The sequence below is a fragment of the Somniosus microcephalus genome, chromosome 6 (assembly GCF_052327205.1).
Source record: "Somniosus microcephalus isolate GS21.2 chromosome 6, FLI_Smic_1.0, whole genome shotgun sequence".
Lineage (NCBI taxonomy): Eukaryota > Metazoa > Chordata > Chondrichthyes > Squaliformes > Somniosidae > Somniosus > Somniosus microcephalus.
Window position 1 is genome coordinate 122,898,345 of NC_140992.1, and position 17,575 is coordinate 122,915,919.

At 46.5% G+C, this 17,575-nt stretch overlaps 1 protein-coding gene across 1 annotated transcript in view; it reads right to left on the reverse strand.

Annotated features, from left to right (window-relative positions):
- Positions 1-13,931, reverse strand: part of il20rb (interleukin 20 receptor subunit beta) — a 124,583-nt gene extending 110,652 nt beyond the window's left edge. The window contains exon 1 of the mRNA XM_085989491.1: positions 13,675-13,931. Within this exon, the coding sequence (XP_085845617.1) occupies positions 13,675-13,753 (79 nt within the window). The 5' untranslated portion in view covers positions 13,754-13,931. The remainder of the gene's footprint in view (positions 1-13,674) is intronic.
- Positions 13,932-17,575: the final 3,644 nt, after the last annotated feature.

Consider the following 17,575-nt stretch of genomic DNA (forward strand, 5'->3'; position numbering starts at 1 on the left):
CCTCTCTGGCCACAGGGGATGTGCCAGAGGACTGGAGAACAGCTAACGTAGTACCATTATTCAAGAAGGGTAGTAGGGGTAAACCAGGGAATTACAGGCCAGTGAGCCTAACATCAGTGGTAGGGAAATTATTGGAAAAAATTCTGAGGGACAGAATTGGTCTCCACTTGGAGAGGCAGGGATTAATTAGGGATAGCCAGCATGGCTTTGTCAAGGGAAGACCATGTCTGACCAATTTGATTGAATTTTTCGAGGGGGTGACTAGGTGTGTGGATGAGGGTAGTGCAGTGGATGTGGTTTACATGGATTTCAGTAAGACTTTTGATAAAGTCCCGCATAGGAGACTAGTCAGGAAGGTAAGAGCCCATGGGATCCAGGGTGCCTTGGCACATTGGATCCAAAACTGGCTTAGTGGCAGAAGGCAGAGGGTGATGGTGGAAGGTTGTTTTTGTGACTGGAAGCCTGTGTCCAGTGGGGTACCACAGGGATCGGTGCTGGGTCCCTTGCTGTTTGTGGTCTACATTAATGATTTGGATGTGAATGTAAAAGGTATGATCAGTAAGTTTGCAGATGACACGAAAATTGGTGGGGTGGTAAATAGCGAGGCAGGAAGCGTCAGGCTACAGGACGATATAGATGGGTTGGTCAGATGGGCGGAACAGTGGCAAATGGAATTTAACCCTGAAAAGTGTGAGGTGATGCATTTTGGACAGACTAACAAGGCAAGGGAATACACAATGAATGGTAAGACCCTAGGAAAGTCAGAGGATCAGAGGGACCTTGGTGTGCATGTACATAGATCCCTGAAGGCAGCAGAACAGGTGGATAAGGTGGTTAAAAAGGCATATGGGATACTTGCCTTCATTAGCCGAGGCATAGAATATAAGAGCAGGGAGGTTATGATGGAGCTGTACAAAACGCTGGTAAGGCCACAGCTGGAGTATTGTGTGCAGTTCTGGCCGCCACACTATAAGAAGGATGTGATTGCTTTGGAGAGGGTGCAGAGGAGATTTACCAGGATCTTACCTGGGCTGGAGCGCTTCAGCTATGAAGAAAGACTGGTCAGGCTGGGGTTGTTTTCCTTGGAGCAGAGAAGGCTGAGGGGGGACCTGATTGAGGTATACAAAATTATGAGGGGCATAGATAAGGTGGATAGAAAGGAACTTTTCCCCTTAGTAGAGGGGTCAATAACAAGGGGGCATAGATTCAAGGTAAGGGGCAGGAGGTTAAGAGGGGATTTGAGGAAAAACCTTTTCACCCAGAGGGTGGTTGGAATCTGGAACTCACTGCCTGAAAGGGTGGTAGAGGCAGGAACCCTCACAACATTCAAGAAGCATTTGGATGAGCACTTGAAATGCCATAGCATACAAGGCTACGGACCAAATGCTGGAAAATGGGATTAGATTAGACAGGGCTTGATGGCCGGCATGGACGCGATGGGCCGAAGGGCCTCTTTCTGTGCTGTATAACTCTATAACTCTATGACTCTATAACTGGATCCTCCCCCTCCCTTTCCAGATTCTTTTCCAGGTAGACAAAGGAAAGACAGGCAGACAGAATAAATGGGCATGATTCCACAATTCCCCACTCCCAGTAGAGAGGTGTGCTCTCAGGAAGATTGGAGAATCAGGGCTGTAGTGTTGTGACCTTCATCCTAAATTACAAGACAGCTTACTACAACAAGACTCAACAGCAGAAAGTCCAAGACTTAGTATTGGAAACAATAATAAACAGAGCACAATGCTAGGGGTTTAAAACTTATTTTAAATGTTTTTTGACTTGTTAAGATTTTCTGATTAGAATGGATATGCTCCTCCTTCAGTTCTCAAAGCGTTAAGGAGGTAGGATTGCGATTTAGTATGAAACAAAATGTATGACAGTTTTAAGAATGGATCCTAAAGGCTTCTTAAGATTTTAAGTTTGTCTGCTTTCTAAGGAATGTAAAACAACTAGTTCCATTGCCGCAGGATAAACTCTCTCACATGAAAATTCTGGGTTCCATGTCTAATATACAGTATTAGCCTTAATTTTACAGAAGTGGAGCAGAAATCCATTTAATGCACGTTAATGGAAGGAGCTCCAAGAAAATTGCAGGCAATAGATAGATAGACAGACAGACAGATAGATAGACAGGCACAGACAGGCAGGCAGACAGACAGATAGATATGCATTACAACAGCGACGACACTTCAAAAGTAATTCCTTGGCTGTAAAGTGCTTTGGGACGTCCTGGGGTTGTGAAAGGTGCTATATAAATTAAATACTTTCTTTATTTGCAGCTCCTGAATGTTCCTGCTCCTCAATGATGGATCCGAAAGTTCTCTTTGACCAGTTAACTGGCTTGGAGCCATGGACCTTGCATACATGTACTTGCCTGTGCAAGTAAGGTTGAATTTTCAGAGAGTTGGTTCCCAGTACATTTGACTGTTGACAGTCTCCATGGCATTCACAGTGTACTTGCCAATAATGACAGCCTTCTTTAAAACAGACTCATTTTATACTTATTCCTGTTTTGATAAATCAATCACTTATTTCCTCCCTTTCAAGACTCTGCAAAGACAACCGCCCAGTAAGCCACAATTTTCCCCCCCTTCCACAGTTCTCTCCTCTCCTGAGGGTGCTGACTCCAAAGGTACCTGCAGCTCTCAAGCACCTCACCCAAATAGCCATTCTTCAGTTTAAGCCTAGGCAATGAGTGTTGCCAACCTCTGTGATCATTCAGGCATCTGAACCAAGCTAGATCCTGTTCACAATTGATGTCCAAACTCGCATACGTGGACAGAGTTGACAGCAAATGAAAAAGAGTGGGAAGAGAGGGGAGCAAACAAAAGAGAGCGGGGAGTGAAGAACTAACCAAAAGGTTGTGGGAGGAGTGAACAGCAATGGAAAGAGAGTGGGAAGAATGAAGAGGAACCGAAGGAGAGTGGGGAGAGTGGAGAAGAACAGAATGAAAGTGGGAAGAGTGGAGAGGAATCAAAGGAGAGTGTGGAGAGGAATGGAAAGAGATTGGGAAGAGTGGAATAGGAAGAGTGGCAATCAACTCAAAGAAAGGGGAGAGAGGCATACAGCTAAGGGAGATCGAGGAGAGGTTCAAGCAGCAGAGGAGAGTGGTGGAAGTGGTGAATAGCGACTGGACAGCAGGGAGAGTGAAGAACAGTTACGGAACAGCGGACGGAATGACAAGCAGCCAAAGGAAGGTGGGGGGGGAGGGGAGAGGAGGATGGAATGATGAACAGAAAACCCAGAGCTTTGGAGCACTGCACCACTGATACTGAAAGAATCAGAAATGTCTTCACTCTGGGAAGATTCCTTATGGAGGCAAATCAGCTGCTGCAACAAGAGCAGATTTATGCTCTCGGCTGCATACAGTGTGTACACCAGCCTGCACCAATGTTAGGGAAAGTAGACTTCCAGAGTGATCCAGTGGAATCGTGTTCAGAACCTTTGCAGGGCGTTTCCTTCATGGATCTTTAGTGTCAAACATCTCCGGCAAAGTTTGCCGAGCATCAAATCATTTCAGAATCATCAAGCATGAATTCTCAATGGTTTAAAGTATGACACAGAATCTCAGTGAAACATCGCTAGCCGTAGCCATACTCGGAATTCCAGACCACTCTTGAATCGCCTACAATTTGCCTCCCAAACAGACTTCAGAGTTCCAGGGCATAAGGATGAGCCAAGAATTGATAATTGGGCCTGGAGCTGGTGTCCCAAAAGCTACATGCTCTAGACTGCCTCTGCTGGCATTGCTCCCTCTACTGACAAATACTTCCTTCACTTGAGTGTGAACCCAAAGGCCCATTGGATTAGCTCCAGTGTTAAAATAATGCTGATCAGAAAATCGAGGCCAAAGTGTGAGAGTCCAGTCACAGAAAAGGAGATACCTGAGAGGTGATCTTATAGAAATCTTAGAGACCTGGACCATGTACAGCAGGCACCTCAAGGCACTGGAGAGGCACCACCAACGCTGACTCCACAAGATCCTGCAAATCCATTGGCAGGATAGGTGCACCAACGTCAGTGTTCTTGCTCAGGCCAACATCCCCAGCATCGAAGCTTTGACCACGCCGGGAGCAAGAGGAAGCCAAGCGCAAGCAGCGCAAGGAGCGCACGTCAACCCAAGTACCCCACCCACCCGCCCCTTCAACCATCGTCCGCCCCACCTGTGACAGAGACTGTGTTGTGTATGTAATATGTGTGCTACTTTGAACCTATGGACAGGACTGCACTACTTGTAGGGCGTAGTGATACGCAGTACCACTCCTGGCCATGGGGTATAAATAGTACTGTGGGTACTGATCTCCCCTCAGTTCCCGCCTGTGGGCATGAAGTAAAGACCTATGTATAGTCCCTACCTCCAACCAGTAAAGACCTGTTTTATTGTTACTGATTAAGTCTGAGTATTAATTACTTGAACAACTCACAGATTTAACACTGGCGACGAGTCTGATTCGGACCCTGCGGCAGTCACTCCACGGCAGCTTCGTCCACAGCCAGGACGTTGCAGAGAGGTTTCCACCCTCTCCACCCCACTGGAAGACATCCTGACCTCGGAGCCTCCATCGGCGACCGTCAGCTTCTTCTCCAGCTTGGTGGTGGGTAAGCCGTTGTCTGAGCCGGGCAGCGACGCGACAGGCAGTCGACCGCGTTGGCCGCACGAACGGGGCTGGGGGAGCAGGAGGAATAGGGTGCGAGAGCCGCTTCGAGCGGGAGGCGTTTCAACAGAGTGATCGCATCTCCTGATAAGAGCCGAGAGCGGCTTCGCGATCCAGCGATCGCATCCGCTGATAAGGGCCGCACTCGGGCGATCGCGGCGAAGATAAGGGCCGCACTCGGGGGCTGAAGGGAGACGGCGTTGGGGGACGGGTGAAGACCGCCAAGCGCGGGAAAACCGCCATTTTGTGGGCGGAGGACGATGGCAAGAGCGGGAAGCCGCCATCTTGGATAGCAGTAAAGAAAATAAAATCTGAGAAATTGCAAATCTACAATGCCTAAACACGGGAATATTAGCACCTTTGATAGTGACCTCGAAGATTGGGCCATATATGTTGAAAGAGTAAAAAATTATTGTAAGGCCAATAAAATTCGTGACCAAGATAAAGCTCTAACATTATTAAATTTAATGGGTGCGAAGACATACGGGCAATTGAAACACCTGTTATCACCAGATGAACCGGCGGATAAGACGTTCGATGAGATTGTTACTGTCCTGAAAGATCATCTAAACCCCACGCCGCTGATGCTAGCGGAACGATTTAAATTTTACGACAGAAGGCAGCTACAGCATGAAAGCAATGCTGAATATTTGCTGGAATTGCGTAAATTAGCGAAATATTGCCAGTTTGGAACGGGACTGACAGAGGCACTTCGAGACAAATTTGTGTGTGGTTTATTTAAACAGGATACACAAAAGCGACTGCTCGAGGAGAATGAGCTGACGCTTGAGAAGGCGGTCACTATGGCAGCAGCACACGAAGCCGCAGCGAGAGGCACGGCAGTAATGCAGCTACGGTCACCGGAGCTCAGTGCACACAAATTGGGTGTGAGTTCTGGCAAATGTTATCGTTGTGGAAAGACAACGCATGATCAGAACCAGTGTTGGTTTAAAAACCAAGAATGTAGAACTTGTGGTAGGCTTGGACATATAGCTAGAGTATGCAGGTCAGCGAAGAAGACCAGCAACAAGAAGTCACCGCAAGGAAAATACGCAAAGGTACACAAGGTGACCGAACAGGAGTCCGGTTCAGACGCTAGCAGTAATGAACTGGCTAGCTTAAGCTGTAATGAACTGGCTAGCTTAAGAGTACTCAACGCTGGTAAGGGTGCAGACCTCCAGACAATTTGGGTCACTCTTCAGATAGAAGGAGTCCAAGTAAAACTGGAATTGGACACTGGATCGGCATTGACGGTCATAAATAAGAAAGATTACGGAAAGTTATTCCAACATATTCCCCTACAGGATACGGGGATTATATTGGAAACATACACGGGGCAAAGAGTGTACCCCATTGGAAAAATAGAGGTTGCAGTGGTCCACAAGGGCGAAGACAGTCAAATAATGGACTTATATGTGATATCTGAAGGAGGTCCTCCACTACTAGGACGGGAGTGGATTAGGAAAATGAATATGGACTGGCATTTCCTACAAACAATAACGAGTGAGAACTCGGTGAAGATAGTCGGCCCAGACTCTGGAACGGATGATGGTAAGCCCAACTCAGGTGCAAAAGACAAAGTTTCAGCACAGAATTCCACTGAGCAACAACAACATAGTTTAACTGTGGATTCTGAGTCTGGCAAGTCTACTGATGTGCCCATTTCTGAGGGACACCGGGCTCGAACTCAACTCCATTTCAAACTACAACAGCAATTAGAACAAATGCTTCGCCGTTTTGAGCAAGAGTTGAATGCAACGAAAGAGTTCTTTGATATAGAGTTGGAGAATCTGGAAAGACAACAGAAGCAGCTGATGGAGAAAATGGAGCAGGAGCACACAAAACGTCTGATGTCAGAGGAGTTAACGGTCAGCCAACTCCTGCATATGCTGAAGGACAGGACTCTGAAATGGGAAAAACTTGAACATGAACTTCAATATTCAAACGAAAGGGGTTCGGAGCTCTCAAAGGTTATTGGAAGAGCTGAGGTGGCAACACAGACTGAGATGACTGCAACAGAGCAGCCCTTGGATGCCAAAAGTACGCTGACTCACGTCAACATAGAACAACAGACCGCTGAAACAGCTGCTCCGGTAGAGGGATTGAATAGTCCGATCAATCAATCTCCAAAAGAAGTTGAAGTAGTAAAATCTCAAATGAGGTCATTAGTAAACAACTTGCTGAAAGCCCAGAAAAAGCTGGATGAAGAGGTACGCATGAAGAAGTCTCTTCAGGAAAGATGTCTGGACTTGGAACAAAAGCTGGCTAACGCCCAGCTGGGTATGGAGGAAATAGAAGACCCTCTCGCTGGCCTAGATCAGGACGACACCGAATATTACTATGTCATGTCCTGCCCAACTTGTAATTTCGACTCCCACCATACAGAAATCATGGAGGAGCACCGAAAGTCTACGGAACATCGGGAGAAGGTGGCTCTACTACGGAAAAAGGAGGAAGAGAAGGAGGAACTGCGCATGCAGCTGGCAGCTGACAGTGGAGCCCAGAGAGTCTCCAAGAAGCAGAAAAGGAAAAGTCAAAACAGAAGATGACCCATCTGAACCATTATTACCTCTACCAGATCACACACGTGGTCCCTCCGAACGGAGCCAATTCAGTTCGGAAGTTCAAACTGTTAAATCCATGGAAGGACTATTGAATGAGTCACTCCAGCAACGTGAACCGACTACACCACAGAGATTGAATCTGTGAACTGTTTTCCGCAGAGACTGAATCTGTGATCTGTTTTGACATGAAGTTATCTATGTATCTATGTTATTCTGTTATGTAAACCTGAAGTTATATATGTATATAGGTTATTACGTTATGTTAAATGGGGAGATGACTGTAAAGCTAAGAAGGGAGGAATGTTGTGTATGTAATATGTGTGCTACTTTGAACCTATGGACAGGACTGCACTACTTGTAGGGCGTAGTGATACGCAGTACCACTCCTGGCCATGGGGTATAAATAGTACTGTGGGTACTGATCTCCCCTCAGTTCCCGCCTGTGGGCATGAAGTAAAGACCTATGTATAGTCCCTACCTCCAACCAGTAAAGACCTGTTTTATTGTTACTGATTAAGTCTGAGTATTAATTACTTGAACAACTCACAGATTTAACAGACTGTAGGTCTCGTATTGGACTCATCAGTCACCTGAGAACTCATTTTTAATGTGGAAGCAGGTCCTCCTCGGTTCCGAGGGACTGCCTAAGAAGAAGAAGAGAAGATCTTATAGAGGTATACAAGGTAGATAAGGTAAATTAGTTAAATTATCAGAGTAAAACAAGGGGACATAGATTCAAACTAATATATGGTAAATTTAGGAATGATATCAGGAAATTCTTCTTTACTCAAAAAGTGATCAACGTATGAAATACCAGAAAGAGCAGCGGACGCAAAACCCTGGAATCTTATAAGCAACAATTGGATGGTGCAATAGGGAACGTTCGGAACTCTCTGGATAGATGAGCTAAGATGGGCCAATGACCTTCCTCATCGGTAACTATCTTACGATTATGATAAAAGGTAAGTTTGGTCCTTTGCTGTCTTATTTTGTCTCCTCCCATCACGGAATGAAGCTACAACACACCCAGCCTCTTTGGCAACCTTGTGCTAAGAATGAATCTGTGCAGCTCAGCCCTACAATAAATGTGACTTCCTGTGTCACCCTGTGGAGATATCCCAATGTCCTTTGATTCTTGTTCCCAAAGAGTGAAGTTCTGACCTGTTGCTTAAAGTTCACTTAAGATGCTTTTACGTTGCTCTGATGTGATATGCGTGGCCGACAGCAACACCAAGATGAACATGCCAGATAAAACGGGCCCTCCCGGTTGTCTGCCATAGCGAGTTGACTTTGGCGTTGCCATCAGCTCCATGTCTGCCCATCTCATGCCACCAGCACTAAGCACAAAGTAATAGTTGTGAAATCTTTACTGTCACTTTATGCAACTGACTGATTCTAGTGACTAGCTGCTGGGCATTCACTAGAATCAATCTGCCAGGTATAAGGTGTTATTTGGCATTTCATATTAAAGAGGCAAAAACACTGGAAACCTGATGCATTATATTCATCCCAGTCAATTTGTTTTCAGAAGCAGAGTATAGGGATTAACCGCGTAAAGAAAGACTTGCATTTAAATATGGCTTTTCACGATCTTAGGACATTGCAAAGCCCTTTACAGCCAATTAAGTACTTTTGAAGTGTAGTCACTGCAGGAAATGCGGCAGCCAATTTGCACACAGCAAGTTCCCACAAACAGCAACCTGGTAATGACTAGATATTCTGGGGGGGGTTTCGCGATGGTGGTTAAAGGATAAAAATTGGCCAGGACACCGGGGCAAATTCCCCTGCTGCTCTTTGAAACAGTACCATGGAATCTTTTATGTACACCTGAGAGGGCAGACGGGGCCTCAGTTAAACATCGCATCTAAACGACGGCCCCTCCAACAGTGCAACACTCTCTCAGTACTGCACTGGAGTGTCAGCCTAGACTTATGTGCTCAAGTCCCTGGAGTGGAACTGGAACCCGCAACCTTCTGACGCAGAGGCGAAAGTGTTACCCACTGAGTCTCGACTGACACCTGAATGTCAGCCAGTTTTCCCCAGTTGCCCACCATAAAATGGATCCTTCTGCATGAGGCACCAATGTCATAGAAACATAGAAACATAGAAGATAGGAGCAGGAGTAGGCCATTCGGCCCTTCGAGCCTGCTCCGCCATTCAATGTGATCATGGCTGATCATCCAAATTCAGTACCCTGTCCCTGCCTTTTCCCCATATCCCTTGATCCCTTTAGCCTCAAGAAATATATCCAACTCTTTCTTGAATATATTTAATGAACTGGCCTCCACCGCCCTCTGTGGCAGAGAATTCCACAGGTTCACCAGTCTCTGGGTGAAGAAATTCCTCCTCATTTCAGTCCTAAATGGCTTACCCCTTATCCTTAGACTATGACCCCTGGTTCTGGACTCCCCAACCATCAGAAACATCCTTCCTGCATCTAGTCTGTCCAGACCTGACAGAATTTTATAGGTTTCGATGAGATCCCCTCTCAATCTTCTAAACTCCAGTGAGTATAAGCCCAATCGACACAATCTCTCCTCATACGTCATTCCTGCCATCCCAGGTATCAGTCTGGTGAATCTTCGCTGCACTCCCTCCATGGCGAGAACGTCCTTCCTCAGGTAAGGTGACCAAAACTGCACACAATACTCAAGGTGCGGTCTCACCAAGGCCCTGTACAACTGTAGCAAGACATCCTTGTTCCTGTACTCGAACCCTCTTGCTACGAAGGCCAAAATACCATTTGCCTTCTTAACCGCCTGCTGCACCTGCATGCCTACCTTCAGCGACTGGTGCACAAGGACACCCAGGTCTCTTTGCACTTCCCCTTCTCCCAATCTATTGCCATTCAAATAATAATCTGCCTTCCTGTTTTAGCCACCAAAGTGGATAACCTCACATTTATCCACATTATAGTGCATTTGCCATGTTTCTGCCCAATCACCCAACCTGTCCAAATCGTACTGGAGTTTCCCGACATCCTCCTCGCAGTTAACCCTCCCGCCCAGCTTTGTGTCGTCTGCAAACTTGGAGATATTACATCCAATTCCCTCGTCCAGATCATTAATATATATTGTGAACAGCTGGGGTCCTAGGACCGATCCTTGCGGCACCCCACTAGTCACTGCCTGCCACTCGGAAAACGACCCGTTTATTCCAACTCTTTGCTTTCTGTCCGCCAACCAGTTCTCTATCCAAGTCAATACCTTGCCCCCAACCCCATGTGCCTTAATTTTGCACGCTAATCTCTTGTGTGGGACCTTATCGAAAGCTTTGCCGAGGCTCCAGTTGTTTTTCATTCACATATTAGGGTTGGATGATGGAGAGGGTGAGGGATGTTCACTGATGACTGCACAGTGTTCTGCGCCATACACAACTCCACAGATAATAAAGCAGTCCATGCCCGCATGCAACAAGACCTGGGCGACGTTCAGGCTTGGGCTGATAAGTAACAGGTAACGTTCGCACCACAGAAGTGCCAGGCAATGACTATCTCCAATAAGCGAGAGTCTAACCACCTCCCCTTGACATTCAACGGCATTACTATCACTGAATCCCCCACCCATCAACATCCTGGGGGTCACCATTGACCAGAAACTTAACTGGATCAGCCATATAAATACTGTCAGAGGCTAGGTATTCTGCGGCGTGTGTCTCACCTCCTGACTCCCCAAAGCCTTTCCACCATCTACAAGGCAAAAGTAAGGAGTGTGATGGAATACTCTCCACTTGCCTGGATGAGTGCAACGCCAACAACACTGAAGAAGCTCAACACCATCCAGGACAAAGCAGCTCGTTTGATTGGCACCCCATCCATCACCTTAAACATTCACTCCCTCCACCACCGGCGTACCGTGACTGCAGTGTGTACCATCTACAAGATGCACTGCAGCAACTCACCAAGGCTTCTTTGGCAGCACCTCCCAAACCCACGACCTCTCCCACCTAGAAGCACAGGGGCAGCAGGCGCATGGAAACACCACCATCTCCAAGTTCCCCTCCAAGTCACACACCACCCTGACTTAGAAGTATACCGCTGATCCTTCCTCGTCGCTGGGTCAAAATCCTGGAACTCCCTCCCTAACAGCACTGTGGGAGTACCTTCACCACACGGACTGCAGCGGTTCAAGAAAACGGCTCACCACCAACTTCTCAAGGGCAGCTAGGGATGGGCAATAAATGCTGGCCTTGCCAGCGATGCCCACATCCCATAAACGAATAAAAACATTTTTTTTTAAAGAGACAGCCAGAAAAAACAGAATAAAAGAGAGAAAGCAAGCATGAATAAACTAAACCAACCGGCTTTATTTCACACTCCCTATCTACCCGCACAATCTAGTTGCTTTGTGGAACCTCTAAGGCAAGGAAACATTGCAAACACTTCCTCAAATTAATTTCCCTTTTTTCAAAATATGTTTATGCTTTATTTTTGAAGCTGATCAGGGCAGGGGATGTTAATGCTGGGGAGTGGAATTGTGTTGGTACAAATTACTGCCAGTGCCGATGACACAGCGTCAGTCAGCTGCAAAAGTTCAATGCTTTCTCTGGACCAACGATGGATGTCAGATCCAACCTTACAGCAGTGTCCACGACTGCATCAACGTGACACTTTCATTCTCTGATAATCAGCTACAAACGATTTCTTACCAGCTCCAACAATAACATCATAATAATTAATACTATAGCATGGATTTTGGCATACTTAAAGAAGAACCCTGGGTGCCCTGCTCACCCATCACAAGAAGGCAGCGGGGTCAGAGGGGTGGCAAGTGACTGGCATCACTTTAACTGCCCCTCCAACTCCCCAGCATGGTTTCTGCCAGGCGGGGGTGGGGGGATGTTCAGATCGAGGACTACGTGTCAGTCGCCCATCATCCCAGTCATTGTTGGCCTACACTGGGGCTGTGTCCCACAACAAATTTAATTTAACACCCTTGTCCTTGGCTTTAAATCACTTCATGGCCTCAACCCTACCATAACGCTTCAATCTCCTCCAACCCTATCCCCCATCCCCACTCCCCCTGAACATGCCTCTGACTCTGGCCATTTGTGCAACCCACCTTCTCTTCACTCCACCATTGGCAGTAGGGCCTTCAGTCACCTGGGCCCGACTTTCTGCAATTCCCTTCCTAACGTCAACCAACATCACTGAAGCAGATGATCTGGTTATTATCACATTGCTGTTTGTGGGACTTTGCTGTGCGCGAATTGGCTGTCCCATTTCCCACATAATAACAGTGGCTACACTTCAAAAGTACTTCATTGGCTGTAAAGCGCTTTGCGACATCCGGTGGTCATGAAAGGCACTATATAAATGCAAGTCTTTCTTTTTTCTTTCACTGACCAGCCCCAACTGAGCACCTGACAGGGAGCTGTGCAACCCACACCAACAGTGGCAACATCGGGTGGGGGAGAGGGGGTGTAGGTTTCAGGAGAGAACCCAAGTGAAGAGGAGTGTGGTAAACCACTTTTATCGTTCACTATCGTTACACTATGGTTATCACTGTTTATATCGTTACACTATGGTTATCACTGTTTACACTGTTGTATCACTACACAAGGTCACCTCTTGCCACGCTGTTATACCTGGGCTGACCACAGCTGACTCCGCCCATGGCTCCGCCTGCTTGCCCAGGTATAAAGGTGGTCGACTGGCTGGTATTCCTCCTTGTTGGATCCGATCACCCACGAGGGTGGGCTCTGTTATTTAGCCAATAAAAACCTATAGTTACTTACTTAACTCATCGCTTTTCATGAACTGAATTGATAGGTATATCAAGGAGCAAGGCCCAAATGGACATGCAAGCTGCAGGCCAGACGGCTACCTTGAAGTCGCCTTCAGTTGCTGAGCCCAGGGATTTGGAACTCACACAAGGGTCTGTACACAAATGTAGTGCAAGCAGCCTGCACAGTTTGGGGTCGCCTATAAAGGAATCCACACCCTTACATCTGTGCAGTGATGCAGAACCATCTGAGCGAGCTGCAGGCCACCATGGGGGAATGTTGTTGCTCCACTCCCCTCGCAGCCTGGACCCCTGGATACCCACAACCTCCTCAGAATGAATGGCGCGCCATCAAAGTTAAAACCCGCCTTCACACTTCTCACATTACAGAGGAAGGAATCTAACCGTGTAAGATGGCTAGTGTACACCCTCTGTTGCAAAAAAAAATATTATTTTGTTTAACCTCAGGCAGCTAGAAAGGAATTTCAACAAAGATCTTGGGAAGGGATACTTTGAAAGGATTGTTTCCAGTTTAAGGACAGCTAATTATAATTTCCTTGATTATCAGTTTCACATGGGGGGGGGGAGAAAGTTTTTTATTTTCTCTCACTAACTTTTAAATTCTCTGAACTAAAATTCCAGGCAGCTCGGCACAGCCTGGGAGTGCAGTGACCCAGAGCACAACCTGTCTGCACCAGGGTGTAATCCAACCCCTCGCCCACATGCACCTACCTCTCCCGAATGTTGAAACCAGAAAGACTGATGTGAACACGACGTGTCCCATGGCGGTTAGAAATCGTCTTAAAACCATTCTGAATTGTGTTCCTTCCTTTTGCCGTACATTTTCTTCTTGGTCTCTTTCTCTCTCTCTTGTGTTTTTTTCTCCCCCTTTCTTTTTCTTTACAAACCCCAGTGTTTGTGCTGTACTCCGGTGCTCCTGGACTTCTGCTCGGCAAGCCTTGTCCTATCATTTCACATTCTCCCGCTGAGTATCGGCAGCCCCGATTGCGAAAAAAACATTTTTCAATTAGGAGGATGTTATGCAAAAGCCTTCAGGGAAGGGGAGGTATTTATCTCGTCAGCCAAGTGTTCATCACTAACTCTCCAACAACTAATTTAACTCACTGGTAACTGCATAATAAGGAAGAACTTGTAATTACATAGCGCCTTTCACAACCTCAGGACGTCTCAAAGCACTTCACAGCCAATGAAGTACTTTTTGAATTGTAGTCACTGTTGTAATGTAGAAAAAGCAACCAATTTGCACACAGCAAGCTCCCACAAACAGCAATGCGATAATGACCAGATAATGGATGGCACTGGCTCGTGAACTTGGTGCAGGGAACGGTCCATGCACTGGAACGGGTAAGCACAAGGCACACGAGATAGTGGACCTCGGGCCTCATTTAAATTGGGCCGACATTTGCTTTGCGCCCCCAGGCAGCTCGCTATAAATAAATATTGGCCAGGACACCGGGTGGACCTCCCCTGATCTTCTTCAAAATAGTGCCGTGGGATCTTTTACGTCCCCCTGAGAGGGAAGACGGGGCCTCGGTGTAACGTCTCATCCAAAAGATGGCACTCCCTCAGTACTGCACTGAAGTGTCAGCCTAGTTAAACACATAATTTAATCCCCCCAAAAGGGGTGTATTTGCATTGGGTGAGAAGTTAAAATGTTCAAAATTTAAAACCTGATTCCAACCCACCTCGAACCCGCCCACTTCTGGTTTTAATGGAGACAGAATGGTCGCGGGGGGCGGTGGCCGACAAATTCGCTCTCAGGAGGTGAGTTGGTCAGTAACAACTTTTAAGGAGGCTGCGTGCCTCCATTTTAACAAGATTTTTATTTTTAACTAATGTCGGCCGCGTTTACCAGGCCTCAGAAACGGGATAGTTGGCAGGTAAAAGGAGGTGAGAAGGGCCGATCCATAAGGTAAGTGCCTTTACAGCACTGCTTGTGGGCAAGGAAGAGCAGGAGTGTTTCCTTTAGGGCCAGCAAGCTTACCTACTTCACTCCCCGCGATCGCTATATCCACCACCACCTCCCCCCCCCCCCCCCCGGCCACCATCTCTCTCCCCCCAATCACCATCTCACCTTCCTGACCACCATCTCCCCCCCACCCCCGCTCTACCTCTCCATGATCTCTCCCCCCCACTGACCACCACGAGACCCTCTGACCATCATGAGACGCCACCGACTGCGATCTCTCCCTGCCTCCCTACCTGCTCTCTGCTCAGATGCGGCCTTGTGCTGCAGGCTTTCCCACCCAACAGGCAGGCAGCCTGTCAATCAGCTTGTCAAACCTGTAGAAAAAATTTAAAAGACGTCCTGCAGTTAAAAACTATGGGACATTCGGGAAACCCATAATTTCAGGTGTCCCATCCAATAACTCCAATTCCCCCCGCTCTAAATGTACAACCCTATAAATATCAGGGCCATAATCTCTGAAGTGGGACTTGAACCCACAATCTTCTGACTCAGAGGCAAGAGTGCTACTAATTGATCCAAGGGTAATAATAATAATAAGCAATCACTGACCCAACATACTCAATCTCTTCCAAAATGTGTCAAAGTGTGCATGAGACTGGCTCAGTTGGTAGCAGTCTCGCTGCTGGCTCAGAAAGTTATGAGATTGAGCTTTATACTATGATTGGAGCTTGTAATCTAGATTGACGTGCCGGTACAGTACTGGGGGAGTGCTGCATTGTCAGAAGTGCTGTCCTTCGGATGAGATTGAACCCAGGCCCCAGTTGCCCTTTCCAGTGGTTCTTACATGCATCAAAGATCAATCTATTTCATTCCCTGTGCCTCTTTAGCCTTGACAAAGGGTTTTGACCCGAAACGTTGACTCTAATTTCTCTCCACGGATGTTACCTGGCCTGCTGAGTTTTTCCAGCATTTTCTGTTGTTATTTTGGATTTCCAGCATCTGCAGTATTTTGCTATCCCACGGCACTATTCACAGAACAGCAGGGTGTTCTCTTGGCCTACATTTCTCCCTCAATCAACACCATGAAAAAAGCAGGCTAATTAATCATTCATCTCATTGCTGGTTGTGGAGGTGTTGCTGGTGGGGTTTAATGACTATCACATTTAACTGTAGCACAATCTTTAAATACTTTTGAATGTTTCAATAACAACTAGAGAAGCTGGGATTGTTCTCCTTAGAGCAGAGAAGGTTGACAGGAGATTTAATAGAGGTGTTCAAAATCATGAAGGGCTTTGATTGAGTAAATAAGGAGAAACTGTTTCCACTGACAGGAGAGTTGGTAACCAGAGGTCACAGATTTAAAATAATTGGCAAAAGAAAAATTATTTTTACGCAGCGAGTTGTTATGATCTGGATTGCACTGCCTTAAAAGGGTGCTGGAAGCAAGTTCAATAGTAACTTTCAAAAGGGAATTGGATAAATACTTGAAAAGGAAAATATTTCATGGCTATGAGAAAAGATCAGGGGAGTGGGACTAATTGGATAGCTCTTTCAAAGAGCCAGCACAGATATGATGGGCTGAAAGACCTCTATAGTAATCTGGGATGTCATGATTAAGGTTATCCACCAGGTGGTGCTGTAGCCAATGCTGCTACTAAGGTCAGAGATTTGCTTCCTGTTAAGGTCAGAGGTTTGCTTCCTGTATAGGTCAGCACAAGGTGGAATGCCAGGATGCTGATGCAGGCTGTCTATAAACATGTTTCCCAGTTGTTAATAAAGTACTCATGTTAATTCTACGATATTGCCTCTTTGAGTCCTTGTTCCACTTAATGGATTTATCACATTTGGCGATGAGGCAACTTAAGGACCCTGCATAAAGAAGAAAAGTCTGCCGGGACGTTTAAGCAACAAAATCACGAGCTAAAGTTAGCTACAAGCTAGAAGAGAGCATGGCTGCCACGGTAGGACGGTTTCCGCTTTTGATATTCAAGCACAAACCTGGGAAGAATACTGTGAAGTGTTGGGTTATTTTTTTGAAGCAAATGAAATAAATGATGCCGGAAAAAGGAAAGCCATTCTGCTTAGTTCAGTGGGAAGCCAAACCTACAGTTTGATGAAAAATCTGCTCAGTCCTGAAAAGCCTGGAGACAAATCATTTGTTGAATTAGTGGCTTTGCTAAAAGAACATTTCAACCCTAAGCCTAGTGAGATTGTACAGCGGTTCAAGTTTAATTCAAGGAACAGGAAAGAGGAAGAGAGCGTAATGGACTATGTAGCGGTGTTGCGTAAATTAGCACAAGATTGCAATTATGGGAACAACCTGAAGGAAATGCTGCGAGATAGACTAGTTTGCGGAATTATGGACAACCGAATGCAGCATAGATTATTATCCGAGACTGGGCTTACTTATGAAAAAGCATTGGAACTTGCTCAAGCCATAGAGACAGCGAACCTAGATGTAAAAGAAATACAGGGCTCAGACAGGGCTAATGCTACGCAAGTTGCAGGTCAGGTTGTTGTGCACAAGTTGAACATGCATCAGAAACCACAACATGAGCATGCAAAGGCATGTTATAGATGCAAGGGCAATCACCTGGCGAGTGAATGCCGGTTTCTGGAGGAAAAGTGCTACAAGTGTGGGAAACAAGGACACATAAAATGAGCTTGCAGGGCGAAATCACCTGTGGAGGAATCCAAACCAAA